This window comes from Zootoca vivipara, chromosome 6 (assembly GCF_963506605.1).
Source record: "Zootoca vivipara chromosome 6, rZooViv1.1, whole genome shotgun sequence".
Classification (NCBI taxonomy): domain Eukaryota; kingdom Metazoa; phylum Chordata; class Lepidosauria; order Squamata; family Lacertidae; genus Zootoca; species Zootoca vivipara.
The window spans coordinates 39,264,302-39,287,889 of NC_083281.1; the positions used below are offsets into that span (position 1 = coordinate 39,264,302).

The following is a 23,588-nucleotide window of genomic DNA, read 5'->3' on the forward strand; positions in this document are numbered from 1 at the left end:
TATTTCGAAGAACAGCAAACTAGGTCTGTTTACTTTAAAATATGGACCAAATGGAATACTCCACTCCTGGGGTGCAAGTTCAGTGTTCAAATATTGTGATGAAGTTCCTGGACAAACCTGGGACTGGTTCTTGTTTAATACAATTGGGAGCTGCCACAAAATGTTGCAATGCATTCTTCTCACCTAACAGGACAACTCCTGTTCCATCCATGCTTACCTCCAGCATACTATACAGTAAATTGTGAAGGGGTTCAAGAAGACCATTTTACTCCCCGCCCTGTTTCCCAGTTTTCTTTTCTAACTAGCACTCCACATGCCCTGGGTTCTAGAGACCACAGAGCATGCTCAATCCTCATTGGGTTTATTTGAAGAGGGTGTCGTTGTTTTGTATCTCTGCGAACCTTGGAGTTCCCCTGAGATGCTGATATCTCTCTATTGCTTCTCTGTGGCCTGTTTTGGTTCAGGTTGGCACAGGTGCCTTATTTTCAGCATTAGGAGGACAATTAACATTGACCCCGCCACCCCAGCAGCCTATAGCAAATAGTTACAAGAAGAACAGCAACAGCAACCAAGCAAACATGCAATTCAAGCTGCTGGATTGTTTGATATATAAAGCTGTAAATGGCATGGGGTCAGGGTTTCCAAGGGATCACCTGTTCACATATAAAATAGCTCCTGCATTAAGATCTTTGGCTGAGGCCAAGCTCCGGGTTCTCCCATGTTAAGAATGGCAGGTGGAGTCAGGGCTTTTTCTACAATGACACCAAGGCTGTGGAGCCCTCTCCCTTCCCCAGCCTCATTTGTTAGGCAGCTGTGTTGCTGTCTTTTAAATGAAAAAAAATCTCATTTAGAGAACAAGCGGTACATACATTTTGTAAAATAAACAGGTACACTAGAGCTTTATAGGTTAAGACCCGCACTTCATACCACGCTTATGGTAAGAAAATGGTAGCTTAGTCAATAACTTCGCAACTGTATTCCAGTGTACCTCTACACAACTGCTTCCCAAATCAATTTTGAGATTCTTTGGGAGGAGCCACCAGCATCCTTTTCTCCCACACTGCACATCCTCACTTCAACAACACTATTGGGGAATGTTCTAGGGTGTAGCCACCTCTGGGGATGCACAAACATCCTCCAAAGTGGGAGGGGCTCCCCATGCATTCCAAAGGGATGAGTGCCAAAGCTCCCTACCCTTCCCCACTGGGGCCCTTGTCAGCAGTGGTAGCCACTGCTGTTTCAGAAGTAGTTTTGTCATTCACCCAGTGCTAAAATGCTTGCCCAGGACCCGGCAGTGAGGATGGTGAATGGTGTTGCTACCATCACCACCAGCAGCAGTACCCCACTCACCTGGTGCAACTGCATTAGGGGAGGGGTCAGCAAAAGAGGTTTAAAGACTCTCTCAAGGCAAATTTTTAAAAACGTGGTATAAACACTGGCAATTGAGAAACACTGGCCTGCGAGCGCTGCAATTGGAGAACAGCCTTTACCAAAGATGTCATAGACTTTGAAGACACTCAAACTCAGGGCAAAAGGGAGAAATGAGCTAAGAGGTAGGCACATTTCGCAAACCCTCACCATGATCAACTCCCATATGGAAACCTATGTCCCCACTGTGGAAGGACGTGTGGATCCAGAATTGGCCTGCACAGTCACACTGCTAAGACTGTGTTCATGGAAGACAATCTTACTCAGCTATGAGTGATCGCCAAAGAAGGAGAGTGTGAGCCCTTCTGTGGTACCATGTCAAGGGCCCCTGATGCCCAACATGGATCCTAATGACATCTAACCCGGATGCTGTAAAATTATGTATCTGCAATGTCTATTCCTCCCCCCGTCATTTACAAATGCAAATGAAGGACACACAGGTATTACCTGACACACTTGCTAGGGATAACTACCTGCAAAACATTAATTACAACTTTTATACTACCAAGCTTGCCTAATACTAGGTCTTCAAGTGGCCTAGGAACTCACACATAGGAATAAGAGGCTGGCTGAGGCCAGAGACCCATCTGCACCTGCATCCTGTTCTCAGAAGCCTATGGGAAGCCCACATGCAGAACCTGAGCACAGCAGCTCTCTGCCCACCTGTGATTCCATGCTGCTGATATTCAGAGGCATGCTGCCTCCAGCACTGGAGGTAGGAAATAGCCACCAGGGCTAATAGCCATCAATTGTGTTATCCACCATTAATGTCTAATCTTTTAGTCATCCAAGTTGGTGGCCTCTTCTAAGAGTGGATTCAATAGTTTAGCTATGAGCTGTATAACGAAATGCTTTCATTAATACTCATCAATTTATGAAATGGGAAATTTCATGCCCCACACTGCTACTGGGAGACCCACACATACTACCTTGAGTTCTGCTGAGGTATAAATGCAATGCATTAAAAAATAAAATGCCCAACGGGAATTTTTAAAATTATTATTCACATTTTATTGAACATCTCAATATAACACATACACCTTTTTCCCCACCTCTTTGTTCTGCTTTCATTTTAACTGAGAAGGCACTTGTCTGTCTACATTCAAAGGTCATAGCTGTATTGTGCGGTACAGAATCGGGAGATAAGATGTGACATGGAAGATAGGCAGGAAAAGAAAAAGCTATTACCCCTTTCACCTCCCCAACCAGCATTTACAACAATAGTGCAATAACGAAATGACAAATCATGAATGGCTCAGATGGTGGGGTAGTTCCATGCAGCCACCGTTCCAACAGTGGGGTTGCTCTGCTTACTTGGATGAGGCACGGTGGCAGCAAGGTTGGGACAGCTCAGGTGCATTGATGGTGCCAATCTGGCGCTTCTGCCCACACAACCCCAGTCTCACTGCCACCCTGGTCCGTCTCTATACAGTGCAGGTAAGTGGCATCAATGCCACTGTTGGTAGATTCGTCCTTGGGCAACACCCTATCCTACCAGCCATTCCTGGACACAGATGGGCACATCCAAATATGAATGAGAATCTCACAATGCCACTCAGATCAGGTGGCATTGAACTCAGTCGTTCTCAGAGTAGACCATTGAAATTAATAAACACGATGTTACTTAGGTCCATTGATTTCAGTAGGTCTATTCTGCGCAAAACTTTGTTGAATACCACCTATTTATTTCAAATCAATGCTCGGTGAAACAAAGGGAAACAAGAAAAAAAAAACCCTAATCCAATTTTATTCTGAGTCTGTGGTAATTCTCACTAACATTCGGACATGGGCACCTGTTCTTCAAATATCAGCATTTTCATTTTATAGGATTGAATTCTGTATTCATCCTGTAGTCACCTTTCCCCTTATCGTTCTCTCTCTCTCTCTCCCCCTCCCTCCCTCCCCTTGCTTTGGGGGACATGATTTGTGTTCAGTTTTATCTCACCTTTCCTCTAAGGTGTTCAGGGAAGCAAGTCCTGCATTTTATCTCCTCAACAATGCAGCGAGGTAGTTTAGACTGAGAGAGAGTGACAGGAAGAATCAAGGTTACATAGTAAACTTCATAGCTGAGAAGGGATTTCACTTTCCAGGGAGTTCACCAGGCTATGAAACTTCGTCATTCCAGGAAACTGGTCAAATGCACTTATTCTGTCAGGCATTTGGGGATAGTTTTGACTGACAGCTTTACACCCGGTACATCTTGTTACTTTGGCATGATGGCTGTAAGAAACTCATCCGTGTCTTTGAACTGACTTGATTCTCCTCTCTCTCTCTCTCTCTCTCTCTCTCTCTCTCTCTCTCTCTCTGTGTGTGTGTGTGTGTGTGTGTGTGTGTATCTCAGCAGTCAAGACCAAGTGTGCCAGCCACCTTCAATTGTGGTGGTGGGTAGGTTTTTGAAAACTGGACTGGACAGAAATAGTGCAATCTGCAACGTGTAAGTAGTACACATCCAGAATATGCAAACAGTAAGTGGTTTAGATCAAATTAGTTGCAAGAACCAGGGAATTTGGATATGACCATTTAATATAGACTTCTTTGATCAAATACGTATATCAGAAAACTGAAGTCTGAATTAGGTGAGTGTCGGACATAGGCCATCCCTCTTTCCCTCTCATACATCACATCCATGCCCCGCCTAAAAGAAAGTGCTGATATGAAAAGTAGGTAATATTAGTTCTGTCTAAGGTTTCCATTACCCAGTTTCCCAGGATTTAAGGGTTGCTTATGATGGTGCTGCTTTAGTGGTCAGAGCTGTCTGAGGTGGGCAGGCTGTGAAGTTGAAGGGAGAAGGCTTATAATCGGTACTGTTGAATGCCTCCAGACCTATTTCATTTGGGTTATGTTTACTGGGGGGCAGGGAGGAAGGGTCTTTCTTCATAATGAGTATTTCACTGTCCTGCCTTCTGTGGCCTTCACTTCTGGCTTGGAGGTGCTCCTTACATCGTTTCCCAATGAGGTAGAAGGCTTCAAGGAGGCTGAGGAGGATGCAAACGCAGGCTGTGCTGATCATGAAAAAGGTGAAGATGTTCTTCTCTGTGGGCTTAGCTATGTAGCAGTCTACAATGTTGGGACAAGGATCAAGGTGGCATTTCACCACACTGGGGAGTGTGTAGTTTGGGAACACGTGGTAGAAGATGAAGAGGAATATAATGTCCACAGCAGACTTGAAGATGAGGCTCAAGAAATAGGTCCACCACAAGCCTCCACGCTTCTTGCCAGGAGGATAGCGCAGTGCATAGTCTGCTCCAACCTTCTTCTTATGTTTCTCCAGTTTGGCTTCCAGGTAGGCAACATGCATGATTACCAGCAGGGAAGGACAGGTAACCAGAATGAGCTGTAGGGCCCAGAGACGGATGTGGGAGATTGGGAAGTAATGGTCGTAACAGACATTTGGGCAGCCTGGCTGCTTAGTGTTGCAGTCAAAATCCTTCTGGTCATCTCCCCAAACCTTCTCAGCTGCCACTATGTAGACTAGAAGCCGGAAGATGAAGACCACTGAGAGCCAAATACGTCCAAAGGCTGTGGAATATTTATTCACTCCGGTCAGGAGCCCTTGAAAGCTTCCCCAGTTCATGGCCTCTGGTTTCTACTTCCAAATCCTGAAAAGAAATAAGAAGATGGAATTAGAAATATTGTAACACCCTGATGTTGCCTGTATGAGTATAAAGAAACACTGTATAGATAGGTTGTCAACAACACCTCACCGCTAGACCTGATTCGCTGCATGGAACCGAAATAACCTAAGCCCCTGACTTCCCCCTTCAGGATTACCGGTACTCTCAAACCATTTCATCTGCAGGCTATATTGTCTTTCTAGGCCCATTCTAGAAACTGAATTGGGAGGCAGAGTAAGTGCCACCCTTAAGACCCCCACCATAAAATAAAGTTGATGATCATGTTTAGGACCACTATTTCTAGTTAAGGATGATGTCTGCTTATATCCTCTATAAGAACAGCCCACTGGATCAGTGAATCAATGACCCATCTTGTCCAGCATCCTGTTGTTGCAGTGGCCAATCAGATGCCTGTGTGAAACTGAAACCAGCAATCGAAATATGAGCACAAGAGAACTCTCCCATCCTGTAGTTTCCAGCAGCTGGTATTCAGAAGCATTACAGCATCCAGCTGTGGAAGTAGAGCATAGCCATCATGGTTCGTAGCCCTTTCCTCCATGAATCTGTCTAATCCTCTTTTAAAGCCATCTAAGTTGTTGGACATCACTGCCTTCTGGGGGAGTGAGTGCCATAGTTTAACTATGCACTGTGTGAAGAGGGACTTTCTTTTATCTGTCCTAAATCTTCCAACATCCAGCTTTGCTGGATGTCCATGAGTTCTGGTGTTATGAGAGAGGAATAAAAACTTTTGTCTATGCACTTTCTCCATGCTATTCATGGTTTTTCTAAACTTCTATCATGCCGCTTCTTACTTGCTTTTTTCTCTAAATGAAAAAGTTCAAGACCAGTGCCAGATCTACATATAAGCTAAACAAGCTATAGCTTAGGGCCCCACTCTCTTGGGCCCCCCAAAAGAATTTAAAGGGAAAAAATGCAATTGCTTTGATAAAATACATATTTTGTTATGTGCAAATGGCTTTAGATACCTATTAGGTCCATAAATTACCACATAGCATATACAGTGGAACCTTGGTTTATGAACACCTCGGTTTATGAATTTTTGGTTTACGAACGCCGCAGACCCGTCTGGAACGGATTAATTCACTTTCCATTACTTTCAATGGGAAAGTTCGCTTCAGTTTATGAACAGACTTCCGGAACCAATTACACCCATGCTTTGGGCTAAGTACGCTTCAGGTTGAGTACTCCGTGGACCCGTCTGGAACAGTTTATGAACGCTTCAGTTTATGAACAGACTTCCGGAACCAATTATGTTCATAAACCGAGGTACCACTGTATTCAACAACGGCATTTCCCTGCACTGCTCTGGCTTCATCAGAAGCAGCTTAGTCATGCTGGCCACATGGCCTGCAAAAATTGTCTGCGGAAGCAGACAAACGCCGGCTCCCTTGGCCTGTAAAGCGAGATGAGTGCCGCAACCCCAGAGTCATTCGCGACTGGACTTAACTGTCAGGGGTACCTTTTATATATTCAACACAAAAAACAGCCGCCATTTGTTGTTGACATATAAAGCCTCATTACCTTCAGTAGCTTAGGGTCTCATCAGACCTAAATCCAGCCCTGATCAAGACACTGCAACATTTCTTCACAGGGAAGTCCCTCCCTCCCCTTGATCATTTTGGTGGCACTTTTCTGAACCTTTTCCAACTCTTCAATGACTTCATCAAAAAAGCACCAAGATTGTCCCACCCCTGCCGAAGAATCTTGGATGAAGTTTCTGAGGAAATGAATGGATGATAGAGGAAACTGAGGGGATTTGGCCCATCTACTTACAACACTTAGGATATAATTTGCTCTAGTCCTTTAAAACTGCAAACTGCCTTGGGTGCCTTGGCAGAAAGCTCGTATATAAATGCAATGGATATGTTAATAAAATGAACTTTCTGGGTTCAGCTGTGCCACTCCCCTCACCACAGATTGCAAATCATTAAAGATCCAAGGCTAGAAAACATGCATAGCAATTTAAACACCCAATACTTCCCCCCACCCCCACACTATGTGCCTCTCCCCCATATGGATGTCATATGTTTTGCCTAAGCTAGCAACATGTCTGTACAGGCCAGAAAAAACCCACAATCTATCCACCCTGCACTCATCTCCCAGAGGGGGAAGAACTGCTGCAGTAAATGAAGTGTGTGTGTGTGTGTGTGTGTGTGTGTGTGTGTGTGCAAGGAAGATGCCTGGTGGTGAACTCTGGTATGAGACTGGGGTGCTGCGAGTTCTCAAGACTGTCTCCATTTGCTTTTGAAATGATGGAGACCTGCCATCTCCTATGATGGCAACTTACGCAATGCCCCAGAAGAGGAAACACAACATCAAATGGGAAAGCACCAGTTTACACAGTTTTTGTTGTTTAGTCGTTTAATCGTGTCCGACTCTTTGTGACCCCATGGACCAGAGCACGCCAGGCACTCCTGTCTTCCACTGCCTCCCGCAGTTTGGTCAGACTCATGTTGGTGGTGGCTTCGAGAACACTGCCTAACCATCTCGTCCTCTGTCGTTCCCTTCTCCTTTTGCCCTCCATCTTTCCCAACATCAGGGTCTTTTCCAGGGAGTCTTCTCTTCTCATGAGGTGGCCAAAGTACTGGAGCCTCAGCTTCAGGATCTGTCCTTCCAGTGAGCACTCAGGGCTGATTTCCTTCAGAGTGGATAGGTTTGATCTTATTGCAGTCCATGGGACTCTCAAGAGTTTGGATAGATAGGTTTGATCTTCTTGCAGTCCATGGGACTCTCAAGAGTCTGCTCCAACACCATAATTCACACAGTTAGCATATGCAAATAATTAATCGGGAATACAATACATTGCACCATAGTGTGGAAGACTTGGGACTAGGAAACGTATTTGGCTGCTGAACAAATATTGTAGATGGGCAAATTCAAGGCCCTTATCCCCCCTTCTTTGGGTTTCTTCATCTGTAAACCAGACACTAGAGACAGCTTGGCAGAGAGAGGATTTGGAGAGAAGAAATGGCCACACTAGTAACACATGAACGTAGGGTTGAACATAGGGATTGAGGAGAATTTTGGTTCTATTTGCATTTAAAGGTAAACCTAATTAAACCACACTTTCTGAAATGATATGAGAAGCTAAACACAACCATCTTCCCAAATTCGCATTTCTCCATATTTTTGGAAGCAGTTCTTCAGCCAAGCCATGTGTACACAACATGCATATACTGGGGTAAAGTGTACATAAAATACATATATGAATGAGTGTAACATATAAAATGCACTAAAATAGCAATTCCCCCTAAAATGCACTATAGTATGCAATTCCCCCTAAAATGTGCATTTTAGGGGGAATTGCATATAAAAACATGTATATTAGGAGAAAGCCATACTAAGATCCTGAAAATTTTTCATGAGGACTTTCTAAAATAAAATTAACTGATGAGGAAATGTGAAGAACTGAACTTAAGTTTGGAAAAATGAGAAACCACAATTGACAGATGTTCCCACTCCTAGCTGACCATTCTTGGGTCTGCAGGCAGAATCTTTTTCCACAGAGGTGGAACCAAGAGGTAATCTGAAGCTGGACCCAGGGGGTGGACTCTATTGATTTTTAGTAAATTTGAGGTGGAACCTAACAGTTTTTGCCAAAAATTGCTGGAAGTATCCCGGGGAAGTGTTCTGTCTGAGTCTTTTCCATGAAGTGCTAGTTTTGCATGTATGTGTTAAAATAGTAGAGGAGTGCCCATCATACGAGGTCTCACCTACAGTCCAAAGTGATGCAGTTCAGGACTGGAAGCTGGTGCCACTGGGCAAAGTCCATTTCAAAACAGGGGCCCCATTGACAACCCTCAAACTCTGTGCTTCATCTCCTAGCTGCTGTCACTGCCTGATCACTTGCTCTCTACAAACACCTGAGCAACAACAGACAATAGGAGAAGATGGAGCTGCATCCATGGTGGATCTGGGTGGTGGTGTGGACAGTCAGAGGAGCAGGGCAGGCAAATAGACAGCAGAACCCAAAAATGAAGGAGAAGCCCCCCCTCTTCACTTCTACTTCATTTTTGGGTTCTGACCATATTGTCCCAAGGCCCCCCAAACCTGGATACTGTCTGCATCTTTTCCCTTCCTTGTGCCTGATTCTTACAAAGGAACCCATAGGTTTTTAATGTACACATGCCTAGGCATTGGGGAAGAGGAGACACACCGGCAGCCTTAATTAATTGCTTCCTATGGCTAGTGCTGAATTTCTGGAGAGAAAGATCTTCCCCGAAGAGTTTTGTCGAACAGCTGCTGCTCTTTGAAGTCCTCAAGGAGCTGCACGTGAACTGATAGTCTGTACTGAAGAAAGTAAGGCATTTAGAGGAACCTAGAGGGAATGGGTCCAGGTGCCTTTGGAATGGATTCAAGGTGGACGAGTGGGGAGGGAGGCTGATTAAAGTTGATAAGAGCATTAACATGCTCCCTTATCTCAAACATCTCTTCTAGAAAGCCAAATGGAGACTGAGAAGCTGGAACAAAAAATGTCTTTGCAAGAACACTGACATGAAGATGATTCATCTTTAATCTGTATGATTGGCCAAGGTTTACTAATTCATCACAGACCTAGCACTAAAAGCACAGCACAAGAGTTGCCATGCTAGATCAGACAAACTTTCCGTTTTTATAATTTTGTTTCTAACCACAGCCAAGATTAGGCCCCTGGATGCTTAGGGTGTGATGCTGTTAATCTGCCCTTATGCTAGGATGGGCAAATATGTTTATTTTGGTTTCTCCTGGTTCCTCATTTTTATAGTTGTAGTATGGCTAATTTCTGCAGCAGTGTGTGTGTGTGTGTGTGTGTGTGTGTGTGTGTGTGATAAAAATCTCTGTATAATTTCATTCACATTTCTCTAAATGTCCTCATTTTGCATGCAATTTTCTCTAATGTCCACATTTTTGCAAACCATTTCCCCAAATATAATGCATGTTTGTAAGCTATTTTCACTAACATATGGAACTTTGTGTGTACTTGTGCATGCTGTTTTTGGCTGTTGAACTATACTGTAAAATTCAGAGAAATGTGAATTTCAAGAGACAGCTGCATTTCCTTTTGCTTATTGGTTCAGGAAGTGCAGATTAGGTAGGTTCATGTTAACATGGGAGCTGAATTAATTTCTCCCCCATCTCCATCTGATTATGTTGGGATAGAGTTTCCGTGTAACTATCATGCATCTCTTCCGTGTATCTGCTTCATGTTTTTAACAAGCCTTGTAAAGAAATTTTATAGTAGTAGCAGTGAATTCCCTTCCTTCCTTTCTTTCATTGTCAGTTTGCCCCCTCCCCCTCCCCCCACTGCAACTTCTGTTGGCTTGCTTTTTTGTTTTGTTTCATTTTCTTTTAAAATACTTGTAGCATCTGTAGAAAACATTGAAAAACAAATGGCTGAAAAACATCCCCTTTGGCACTTCATCCCATACCCTTTCCAAGTAACAAAAACTTATTGGAAAGGGGTGTCTGAGACAGGAAAGGCTGGGGAGCATGGACTTTCTAAATTTCCCTGATCCCATGGTCCAGTTCAATGGACACAGGAGCATGCAAATCCCATGCTCGAAATGATGCTCCTCAGCATGCCCAAGAACCTCAGTTTTGTCTTTCTTGATGCTAGAAGCTCTTTCTCCTCCCCCCCCCCACCAGTGATTATCCTTTTCTCTCTTACCAGTGAGGTGTTATTTGTTTGAGAATAGGATGGAACTTGCAGCTAAGATTAGCTAGTGGGGTGGGGGAAGCTCATTACATTATATTTACACACAAATTTGAAGGGCTTTGGACTCTTCCTGAAATCTTGGAGAATTTTCTGCATGCAACAGGTGCTGTGCCACTGAGCTACAGCACTTCCCCAGATTGCTGTGCCTGGGTAAGCCATGATTAATTTTGTCGCATTAATTTCAATAGAACCTAAGTCCAACTAACCTATTCTGGATCCAGCCCATAGGCTCTGCACAAACTTTGTTTTTTAAAATATACCTTCCATACGGAAGCATAGATAGTGATCAGTTGATCTTCAAACTATTGAGATCAACATTTCTGCTGTCAATGAATTCTGTCTCTGTAACATTTTATTTTCCTTGATTAGTCCTTTTTTTTTAAAAAAAAGCTGTAAAACCAACTTTTGACATTTCCTGTAATGTTAAAATGATACATTAGCAAAGCACTGGCTCCTCCTCCCAGCTCTCAAAGATCATTTGAAAAAAAATACCGGGGACCATAAGATTCTGAGTGTGGTCACTTTGTCATTTGACGGGGATCTGCTGCACATGAATTAAAAAGATGAATTAACACTTCCCCACAAGGTGAGCACAACATTCGCAAGACCCAGAGGTCTTCATAGACACTACAGATGAGAAAAACAACAACATTCTCTCACCCCGCCTACTATATATAAGAAACTATTAAGCTTGCATATTTTGTTACGAAATTCCAGATGCAACCTGAGACTCTGTTTTTACAGGAGGTGCTTAATTTCAAGCACAAGGGGTGCCTAGGCTTGAGTTTGCCTCGGAGTCGCATCTTTGCAAACTCCTGTATTCCTCTTCCGAGATACGGGGGCTTCTGTGGTTCTTTGGTGAGGGGAAGGCTTTCAGGGTAGCGTTAGTGGCTGCCTTTTCAAAAGTTACAAATCTGATCTCGAACACCGAAGCCCTGATTTACCTTGGCTAATAGTAAGCCTGACTTTTGTGGCAGAAGTCCCATAGGAACACAGGGAGCTGCTCTATATCATGTCCGGAGGCATAGGTCCATCTACATCTTCCTACCAGGTTGTGGTCCTCCCCATACAATTAACACCTTTAAAACTTTTTGCAAGATGCATTCTTGCTGCAGTTCAGCCCACAATGGTGAGGGAAAACAAATGAACACACTTACCTGGTCAGAGTTCCAGCTTCCTTGCAGGACTTTTCCTGATCCGCTCTCGCCTTCTGGAGCATTGAGACAGCCTTTTTCCCAATTAAAGGGAACCAAAGCTTCGAGGCTCCTCCCAGCACTCTGGGAGTGAGGAGGAGGAGGAGGACGAGGCAGAGGAGGAGGAATCTCCAAAAGGCACATTCCAGGGTGGAGCTTTCCAGCACACCTTCGGTTGCTGCTACCTGTCAAGGCTGCTGGAAGCAGAGAGCTGTATTCATGCAAATGACAAGAGTCTCCATCATACAAGCAGCACAGAACCAATGTGATCTGGGCAGCCAGTCCTATGGCTGGAAGAGAGAGGGATGAACAGAGCAGATCATCATCATCATTATTTTTGCTGTGTCTCAGTTTTGTATGTACTTAGTGTTCATTCTGCCCCAGAAAACCTGCATTTAAATTGTATGTGGCTTTGTACACACTTTTCCCCAAATCTACATTTTACATACATTTTTTTTGTCTAAAAGACACATTTTATATGCAGCAAGGGGCATATTTTTGTACACACTGCAAAATTCAGAGAAGTGTAGAATATGGCAGCTGCAACTCAAGTCCACATATCTGGGGCAAGACCAAATGAGATCCTTCTCCACTCTCTGGGGCTCAAGCCCAGTGTTTAACAGGCATAATGACACAACAGACTTGGGATTTGCTATTATATTATACAGTGTTACCTCGGGTAAAGAACTTAATTCGTTCCATAGGTCCGTTCTTAACCTGAAATGGTTCTTAACCTGAGGCATGCTTTCGCTAATGGGGCCTCCCGCTGCTGCTGCGCTGCTGGCGTGCAATTTCGGTTCTTATTCTGGGGCAAAGTTCTTAACCTGGAGCAACCACTTCCTGGTTAGTGGAGTTTGTAACCTGAAGCGTCTGTAACCTGAGCTACATGTGAGAGCTGCTATAATGTTGCAGGGTGTTCTGCTCACCCCTTAACAGGAACACTCCTGTTCTATGCTCCATCCATCCAAGGTCACCTCAGGATACTATAAAATGTGAAGGAGTTCAAGAAGACCATTCAACTCCCTGCCCTGTTTTTCAGTTCTCTTTTCCAAGTAAGGGCTTATCCAAACTTTTGCTAGAGCCATACTTTGATTGTGTTGTGTACTGATTAATTCCCCCAGGTCTGAGAGAGCTTTTGCTGTTGTTCCATAGCTGTGCCTTGCAAAACTCTGATCCTTCTCACTGAATCAGATCTGCTCAGATGTGTGGAAAACCTAGACATTTTGCTGAAACTGAGGTTCAGTTCAATGGGTGAGATTGGATTTTCACAAGGCATAATCACAGAACCACAAGAAAAGCTCTCAGACCTGGGGGTATTAATCAGTACACAATATAATCAGAATATGAATCAAACGAAAGTGTGGATGAACCCTACCTAACACTCCACATTCCATGAGTTCTAGAGGTATTGAGCATGCTCAATCCTCAATGAGTTTATTTGAAGTGAGAGGGTGTTGCAGACCATGCCAATATCTCCCTCTTTTGCTCAGTGTCCCATTTTGGTTCCAGCAATGTTGGCATAGTTGCCTTCCTTTCAGTATTAGAAGGAATGGTATTTATATCCTGCCTTCCCATCAATTTTGCCTCCCGCCACCAGCCAGCCACTCCCATACAAAATCCCCCCTGCATTAAGATCCTCAGCTGAGACCATGCTCCAGCTGTTGATGGTGGATGGAGCCAGGGCCTTTTCTATGCTAGCACCCTAACCGTGGAACACCCCTCCCTCCCCAAGCCCACCTGCTGCTTTAAACACAAATTGGAAATGTTTGCATTTGTCCTTCAGGTACTGTGGGTCTGAGCCAATCAGAACTTTACAGGTCAAGGCAATGGCTTGCGTGTGGAAACAAAATGGTAGCCAGGGCAGACCTGCAGCCACAGGCCTGACAGGTCCCAGTTACTCATCTGGCAACCAGTTAATCCTCTGGCAACTGCATCGCTGGCAACTGCATCGTGAGTTACCTCAGCACGACTGCTTCCCACACCAATCAGATTAAGGATCTTTGTGAGATACACCGGGAAGAGATGCTGGCATGCCTGTTGCCACACTTCACCCCAGGGCTGTTCTGCAGTGGAATTCTTGCAAGTAGCTACCTCTAGAGATGAATAAATATCCTGGTGTTCTCACCAAAGTGGGATGGGGGCTTTCCACTTTCTCCAAATTTCTGTGTGAAAATTCCTCAAAGGCATCAATGGTGGGGGTTGCTAATTTTTTCTCAGCCTGAAAAAGTGCATTGCAAGTTGACCAACCCTCTGAGAGCTGTTTCTAAGTCTTGTTTTTTAGATTTGCATCAAGCAGTCTGCAGTTTTCCTTGCCAAAAAGGAGTGCTAAACATTACTGCAAAGGGGAAGTGTTTCTCGACAATGCCAAAAATATTCACTAATAAAATAATAATAATGGTGTAGTTTAACTTAGCCTATGAATATTACCGGCTGTCAGACCGCGTTCAAGAACGGTAAGAAGTTAATTAAAAGCTAAAGTGAGCAGAAAGTACCCCTTGAATAATTAAGGGTCCTTGACTCACTACCAGCAGAAAGTACCCCTTGAATAATTCAGGGCTCTTGACTCACCTTCTCTGCAGCGGGATTTTTTTTTAGATTCCAGTGGTGTAACAAGAAGATTTAGTAAGGTCCAAAAGCCCACTCTTCATACATTCAAGGCTAAACAGTGGGAGAAAGCCATCTATTTCCAAAGCCCTTTATTGCTACTTTATCACTCATATTAACCACAGCAATGCCTTAACAGACACAGAATTCTTGGCTTCAATTTCTTTAAACACCCTTGCCACAAATGCCTCGAACTGAGGCTATGCAATTTACTATAACTATAGAAATACTTCCATCTTTTAAAAACCATGTTCAATGTGACTTCTCTGGACAATCTGTTATCCTGCTGGAACTGTAATTTCAGTATCTCACCAAACAGCTAAACCGCATGTGGTAGGAATATGGGGAGGGGGCACTGCTCACCACCCCTTTCCCCTTATAGCTTCTTTGTATCTCAGATTGTATAATAATACAGGCAGTGCTCTTTTCCCCTAGAAAAAAGGTGGTGGTACTCATCATGAAGTTGTTACAGTAAGTGCCCCCCCCCAGTTTTAGGAGATCCATCTAAAAAGTCATGGCACCACAAGGAAAAAGCAACGGGAAGGAGGAGAGGAGAGGAGAGCAAGCTCTAACTCTTAAAGCTGCAGTTCCCAAATCAATAATATAAATGCAAAATAAGTTAAAAACTAATAAATCTAATATGGTGTAGGTGTTTCTTTGGAGTCCTCAAAAAACAAAGCAAAAAAACCCTCCTGCAAGCAAACATATTTTTATAAACATATTTTCAGAGCTTGGGTCTGTAATGTTTACATTCAATCTGATTTAAGTGCCACTGCAAGTAATACAACAGCCACTTTGCATATGATGATTAAATGTAAATCTAAATTAGAGTGCTACCTGAAACTTATTGCTTAGCCTACTGTAGAGAAAGTATGATGATGATGATGATGATTAATTTTAGTTACGAATTGCTTCCTATGAAGCATCTTAAAATAATTTTACAAGACAATGAAACCATATACTGTATAAAACAATTTCATAAATAATAACAGTTAAATAATTGCATATATGAACTAATTAAAACATTTTAAAACAATATTATAAAAATTGTCAGTTACTTTATCTTGCCTGGGGCAACCCAAAATAACTTATAATGTTACGTATATAGAAATAGTTAAAATAAACACATATAAACAAATGCTGTCATTACATATATCTGTTTTGGGCTTTGGAAAAGATTTCTCTGTGTGAAAATTACATAGATAATAGTAATAAATAACTCAATTTGTGGACTGTAGTCCATTAAACCATATGCCATAACAAATTTATCAGTCTTTAAGGGACCACAAGACTCTTTAAGACACTGGTCTGCAGGAAAACTACATTGATCTTCTTTCTATATTTGTCCCTAATTTTTAAAAGCAATTGCAGAATTACCAAAAGCTAGCTAGCAAAGCTCTCACTTAATGACTGATCAACCCATGGGAACTCACCTATGGAGAGAGAAAGATTGTCCTAATTTAGGGGTCACCAACATGCCACCTGCAATTATCAGCATGCCCACCAGTCCTTCCTATGGTGCCCAAAATTCATAATACTCTCCTTATTTAGTTCCTGTTTGTATCGACTCAGCCTGTCCTACAGTGACCAGACATATGTCAAGAATGCTTTGATGGTGTTTCCTGCTTGGCAGGGGGTTGGACTGGATGGCCCTTGTGGTCTCTTCCAACTCTATGATTCTATGATTCTATGACCACACCCCCATAAGCATGCTTAAACAAAGAGGGACAGAGGAGAGTGACTGCCCTTATGGGGCTGTCACTGTGCCAAAAGCCAGCTGTATCACAGGGTGTGCTCATCCCTCCATGCATGATGATGATAAAGGGAAGTGATTATGACCTTTCTTGTTTTGGGCCCAAACATCCTCCTCAGACCCAGCAGATGACCACTGCTGGTCATCCTGATCAAATGATGGCTGGTGCCACCTCTCCTAGCTCTGCTGGCATATGGAGGAGATGCTGAGGGAGCAAAGAGTTTAGAACCCTCCCTCCCAGTGCAACTGGTACTAATGATGACCTGTGCCTTTTGCACCTTCAGTCCTGTCCCCACCCATTTGAGCCCATCCAAAGGCAGCTTTAACCAGTCCAACAAGCAGAGATGACACAGCCCAACGAACTGACATTCTGGAACCACGTTCAGATTAGCAGCCCATATCACGGGTTAAGGCCTTCCACAGGATATTCCACAAGCGACTCTCCTAACAGCAGGGTCCTAGTGGCTGAGACACATGCCATCCTGGCCAAATTTTAAAGCCCATCTGTAAATGAACCACACCACACCTCTATGGAATCCCTAAGGAAATTTATTCCACCCATCTCTAGGTATGACCACTTTCCTACAAGCGGATTTATTGTGTCTCCATTTCACCTTGAGCAAACCCATTACTGAACACACCTAGAATAACCATGGGACTTGCACTCTTAGGCCTAGCATTGTTAACCCAAACCTTTCTGATGAACATGGCAATTGTTCTCTGAACTGAAGTGTGTCTGCTGTGGAAGTGGGACAGGTTGTCATAGGCTCCCAAATCTTTCTCTGAGCTGCGGTGCTGGATCTAAGACAACAAAGTCATATGACGTATAGTTTGGGCATCGTGCAGCAACCATGTTCCATACTATTGCCTCTGCATCAGAAACAGAAGGACAGTTCTCAGCAAGTGCTTGGTGGTCTTGTAAGGGATGCAGGTGGCACTGTGGTCTAAACCACTGAGCCTCTTGGTGGTCTTGTGGAGCAGCCTCTACAGCTTGCAAGGGTCCCCCACTAGGGGAGTGCCTCCAGGGTGCCATTAGAGAGCCTCTGCAAGATGCTGCAAGGTGTCCTTTGCTGCTTTCAAAAGGGGAGGACAAAAGACATTCCTCAGCTACCGGTAGCAACTAACAGCATTCAGGTGCCCATTTCTTTGTTAATTGCTGCTCCATTGGTCCCAGGAGGCATGTGGTGCAAATATTGATATTGAAATGGCCTCTCAAAAGCCCTGAGATCTCGGAGTTGGCAGTTTGATTTAAGGAAGCCCTCCCCTCTGCCATATCCTCATCTTCCACATGCACAAGCATCACAGCGAGGTGTTTGATGGGTTGCTTTTCAACCTCACAATGTTCCTGGTGCTTGATAAGGTCCTGCTAACATTTGAATGATGCCGTTCTGATCTGCATTGCTTCTTATGAAAAAGAAACAAAAAGTGCTTTTGTTGTCCTATAGATTAGTGGTGCTTGCTTTTCCCATGTTCTCTCATGGATGGCCAAAGTCCTCTGGGGAAAATTTTCCCTTCTTCACCCCTATGCTGATCATAAGTTAGCCACCTGCCCCCACGAGTGGGTTGATTACCCCATCCCGGTATGTTAAGAAGGGAGAGCTTGGATCGCTTTGAGATGCTAAGCTGATTATCATATAATGATACTAGACACAGAAGTCCTGCTGCAGCTCAACTGCTGTGTCTACTGACCATTAGCTGGTCCATCAAACTGGTATGCAAGACTCATGCGGTAGAAGACAGAGTTGTAGTGGATCAGGGATGTCTGATCTTCCTGCAATGTGTGGTGCCTGAGCAGAACTGAGAAGCTCAGGAACTCCCTTGTGGTAAGACTCCAATGATTCAGTGGATAAATTTTGGGGCCTTATCACCTGCAAATATAAATGAAGACCCTGGAAAATCTTGCCAGGTCTTATCAGTCCTCCACTAGGACTCAGTTGTTGGTTCTGCCATAAGTCTAACCAAATGGCTACAGCATGGCTAGAGGTTTTTATGTACAATTTCACTTGTTATTTCTTAAATAAATAACACCAGGGTTTTACAAGAAACATTTCTGGGAAGCTAGAAAGAAAGAAAAAAAGAAAGAAAGAAAGAAAGAAAGAAAGACCACCAAAAGTAGCATGAAATCCATCAAAAGGTCAAAAGTTGCAAAAACATGCAGCCAAAGAAAAAAGGAACCAAGAATCGGAGACCAGGGGCATATTTTCTTGGCAGTTACGCATATTGATCAAGCAGTATGTACAATTTTGCTGATGTGTGGTCATTTTCTGAGGTGCCTTGGAGATTATGTATATTACCCAGAAAACTTACAAGACCCTGTCAGGGTAGCACACTCCTTAAAGCCTGTTGGAGATTATGCACATTGCTTAGAAAATGTAAAAAATGCACTTGAAATGTTCTCATTCCCCAATGCACCTTGAAGATTATGCATAATCCCTGGAGAATGTACAACACCCCCCTTGTTGTACACCCTGCAAGGCTAGTGGGAGATTATGCACATTGACTGGGGAAAGTAACCCACAACTCCTCCTTTATGGACAGACTAGATTATGCATACGTTCTCCATGAGGTATAGCAAACGCTCACTTTTTTTCTTTTTCTAAAAAAATGTTTAGGGGTACAGTACTCTGATTTTCCTACTCATTGAAATACTGTCCTTCGATGAGGCCAAACTTAGATTCACAAAATGTTTAGGGGTATGCGTACCCCTGTGTCCCCCCAGAAAAAAAGCACTGGTTATACACATAAGGGCATTATCCCAACAGTCATATGAGTCAGAAATAGACATATCTGCCAATCTCCATTCATAGTTAATGACTTTGGGGAAATTTATGGTTTGCTACCCTTGCATCCTGCTTTTCTCCAGGAAGCCAGCGCTGCTTTGTTTCAGCACTAAAATTGTTGCAAGATCTTTCAATGGGCTATTTCCCCCCCCCCTCCTCAAAAAGAAGATGTCCCTTTCTTCCAATGCCATGGCACAGCCATCTCTTAGTACCTGTCCATTTCTTGCCTCTGTGGACATACATATTTACACCGCAGACTTCAACTGGCTTAGCAGTTGTTCCTTCTTTCCAGGATATGCTGGGAACTGCAATTATTCCAGGGCTTAAATGTGTGCTCTCTAGCAGAGAACACTCAGCACCCTCACCAAAGTAGACTCCCTAGGGATGCATGTCTATGTGTATGCTACCTTAGCAGAAAAACCCAGTCACTTTTTCTGGTGCAGATGTACCCATTGTATTTTTACCTTTCATAATAATAACACCTTTATTGTCATTGTACAACCTGTGTACAATGAAACGGAACATATAGAACTCTCAAAAGGAGCACATGATTGGAGAAGATAGTATTCCATTTCTGGCCACAGGGTGCCACCATAGCACCATCAAATACCTGCTATGTTCTCTTTCATAAGTAAATTTGAAAAAAAAACCCATATTTTAAAAGGATGCCATACTTCCTTCCCGTCATTCTGACTCGTCAATAGGTGTGGCTCTTTTAGGTGTGGCTCGTAATCTTTCTGATAAATAGGTACTGCTCCTGCGGGAAGGTAAACTGCGTTTCTGTGTGCTGCTCTGGTTCGCCAGAAACGGCTTAGTCATGCTGGCCACATGACCTGGAAGCTGTACACCAGTTCCCTCGGCCAATAATGTGAGATGAGCGCTGCAACCCCAGAGTCAGTCACGACTGGACCTAAAGGTCAGGGGTCCCTTTATCTTTACCTTTAAACCAGGGCCATCCAAAGGTTGCTATGCAACACTCCCATCATCCTTGCCTTTTCTTGCTGGGGCTGCCAGAGAACCACGACATCTGGAGGGTCACAGTTTAGGCACTCCAGTCCCTTCCCCAGCCTGCTGACCTCCAGATGCTATTGGACTGCAAATCCCACAAGCACCAGCTCAATTGCCATGAGCTCAGCAACACCAGGGGGGCGAAAGGTTGGAGAAGACTGTCCTGGTCCCGACTGCAACTAAGCCTGTAGCCTTGGCTAAGCAAGCACCACTGAAGCAACCTTATGCTGATTCCCTGTCCACACCTGCCTCCCTTCTACTTCCTCTGCTGTTTCTGGTGATGGGAGGGGGAATTTGGTTAGGTCTGAATTCTGGTGATCGCTGTGTAATTCGCATTTCACAGAACCATACATGGACTGAAATGCGGAACTGACTATAGCTACCCACTCGTTTCCCAATGCATGTCAGTATGAACTCAAGAACATAAGAAGAGCCCAGATGGATCAGACCAAATACTCATCTGGTCCATCACCCTGTCTTCACAGTGACCCCCAGATGCTTATAGGAAACATGCAAGGAGGACCCAAGTACAACAGCACACTTCCTACTTGGGATTTGCAGCAACTGGCATCTAGAGGCATACTGCCTCCAACAGGGGAGGAAGAACATAGCCATTGTGGTTACCATAGCTGCCAAGTTTTCCCTTTTCTCGCGAGGAAGCCTATTCAGCATAAGGGAAAATCCCTTTAAAAAAGGGATAACTTGGCAGCTATGGTGGTTACCGTAGTAGCCATTGATAGCCTATCTTCCCTGAATTTGTCTAATCTTTCAAAGTCATCCATGTTGATGCCTATCACAAGGAATTGAAGAAATTTTTGTTTACTCTGTGTCTCATTTTTCCAATCTTAAATTTCAGTTCTCTACATTTCTGCAACAATTCGCAGGGTTGTTTATTTTTTTAATTCTCATGAAAACTCACCAGCATTTTAGTCTGGATTTCTCCTGTTGTACACTTTATATGTGCATTTTTTGCCCATAATACACATTTTTGCAAAGCATTTTCCCCTCATTTCATGTTATTTTCATGAATACATGCATTTTTACATGCACTTTACCCTAGTGTCTGCATTTTTGTGCACATTACTTGGCTGGAGAACTGCTTTGAAAAAATTGGAGAAATGCGAATTTGGAAGGATCTTTGTGTTTTGCTTCACATATTGTTTTGAAAGGTTTTGCAGCATTTAATAATCTGGACCTTTAATTACATGATTATTAAAGGCCCAAATAAATGAGAGACAGAAAAGAGGAAAAAGAAAACAGAAGAAAAGAAAAGACATGATATTGAAGATTATGAAAGAATCAAGGAGGATAAAAATTATTAATAGATCAAAAAATTATAGTGTGTAGATGAAAATAGAAAATCTATCGCATAGTATAGTGAAGGCTGAGAAGTTGTGGGAGAGACAGTATTGGGAGGGGGAGGGGGAGGGAGAGGTAAATAAAGACTCAGACAATGAACATATAATATGCATTGAAGTTTTATTTACCCATCAATGTTACATATTGTTTTGTTTTACTTTTATAATGTACATTCTGAAAATCAATAAACAGCATGACTGTTGCCATGTTCTGCATGGAAAAATTCAGTAAAAAAAATGTCTCTGAAGACTTCAGGTAATGGTGGCTCTTGTTTAATATTATCATTGTGGAAGTACGATGAAAATTACACGGAAAAGAGGAAGATATCTCTTGGAATATAAGTCATCTGAGAAATTTCAGTTCAGCTTGAAATTTCTCAGAGTGGCCACTCACAACTCCTTGCAGTTGATGTCCTAGGCCAATGCATTTTACCACTAAAGCCCAAGCTCTCATGCAATTAGTTGGAATGGCAGTATTATCTTAACATTGCAGCTAAGAGCGACCGACTTAGCAGCCACACTCTGGCCTGTCAGCACTTGTGACTTCCTTAAGTATGAAGGCAAGCACAGGAGCGTAGCAGGGGGGGGGCGATGGGGGTGGTCCACCCTGGGTGCCACCCTGGGGGGGGGGTGACATTCGGCGCGCCCCTCCCTGGCCCACCCCTCACCTCCAGAGCCAGTGTGGTGTAGTGGTTAAGAGCGGTAGACTCGTAATCTGGGGAACTGGGTTCGCGTCTCCGCTCCTTCACATGCAGCTGCTGGGTGACCGTGGGCTCGTCACACTTCTCTGAAGTCTCTCAGCCTCACTCACCTCACAGTTTCTTTGTTGTGGGGGAGGAAGGGAAAGGAGAATGTTAGCCGCTTTGAGACTCCTTCGGGTAGTGATAAAGTGGGATACCAAATCCAAACTCCTCCTCCTCCTCCTCCTCCTCCTCCTCCTCCTCCTCCTCCTCCTCCTCCTCTTCTCCTCCGCCCACACAGGCACAGTCCATACGGGCTGCCACTGGCACGTGGCAGCCTTGCGGGGTGCTGCTCTCATGCAGCACCCCATTAAGGGCTGCTGCTCCTGTTATGGGCTGCCATGCGCCAGCGGCCATGGGTGCGCAGCCATACGGGATGTCGCACAGGCACCACACCCGGTGCCAGCTGGGTTAGGAATGCCACTGGGCAAGCAGGGAGCAAGGCTGGGGGAAAGCATTGTCTGTTTCTACAAATGCAACATAGTACCTGCATTCTTATGTTTTGATTAGGGAATGACACTTTTCTTTTCTTGGCTCTACTCCTCTCCTCTGTCTTTTAACACCTGACTGGTATACTGAAATCTAGAAGATGAATTTTTCCTGTAAAGGTTGTCAGGTCCACTTATGGGGGGGGGACAACCAATTTTACCTCTTAGGCTACAGTGGGAGATATGGGGAAATAGTGAAAGTTACAATAAAAAACCCACCCTAACCTTCATCCCATTTCCACTAAAACTTTTTTAGCCCTTTCCCTCCCTGCTGTCTCCATGGAACTCTCTTTTTCCTCTCCTCTCTCAATATCCTGCTTACCTCACTCCCTTGGACTGAATTACAAGTAGAGCTAAAACAAATAGGTCCCCCTCAACTTCACTGCAAATACATTCTCTTCATACTGCAATATCAAATATGTCAAAATTGTGCATTGTGTTGTAATATTAATGTTGTGTTTTAATTGTAGTAACTTGCCATGAGAACTTAGGGCGAAATTGTAATAATGATAATAGCAAAATGCTAAATGGTTATGTGCTGTGCTGATGAATTAATGTGTTTTGTTTCTACACTGGAGACATGGGGTGGGACTCTGGCAATGATGATGGTTTGCTATTGGGTAGGAGTTCAAAAGAGCCTATTGGCTGCTTTGAGATGGTGAGGAGAAACAAGTTGGTGGATTCAATTTTCACTCACTGTAACTGGAAAGGATTTAAGTAACATAAACTGGAGAGTGGGCACCCTTATTGACCAGCCTCTTCTGCCAAAATATTCAGTATTCATATTTGAAATGCAATGTGATTTGATTCTAATATTCAATTTGCTTTATGGTATTTGGTTGTAATATCTGATGTCTGCTGCCATTATTTGATAGTTGATATTTGACAATCTGTGATATGGGACGG

At 43.6% G+C, this 23,588-nt stretch overlaps 1 protein-coding gene across 1 annotated transcript; it reads right to left on the minus strand.

Moving 5' to 3' along the window:
- Positions 1 to 3,690: 3,690 nt before the first annotated feature.
- On the minus strand, positions 3,691 to 12,021 carry LOC118087569 (gap junction beta-5 protein). The gene is made up of 2 exons (XM_035120337.2): positions 11,916 to 12,021; positions 3,691 to 5,027 (listed from the first exon to the last, which is right to left on the minus strand). The coding sequence occupies exon 2, from the start codon at positions 5,000 to 5,002 to the stop codon at positions 4,151 to 4,153; it is 852 nt and encodes a 283-aa protein (XP_034976228.1). The 5' UTR covers positions 5,003 to 5,027; positions 11,916 to 12,021; the 3' UTR covers positions 3,691 to 4,150.
- Positions 12,022 to 23,588: the final 11,567 nt, after the last annotated feature.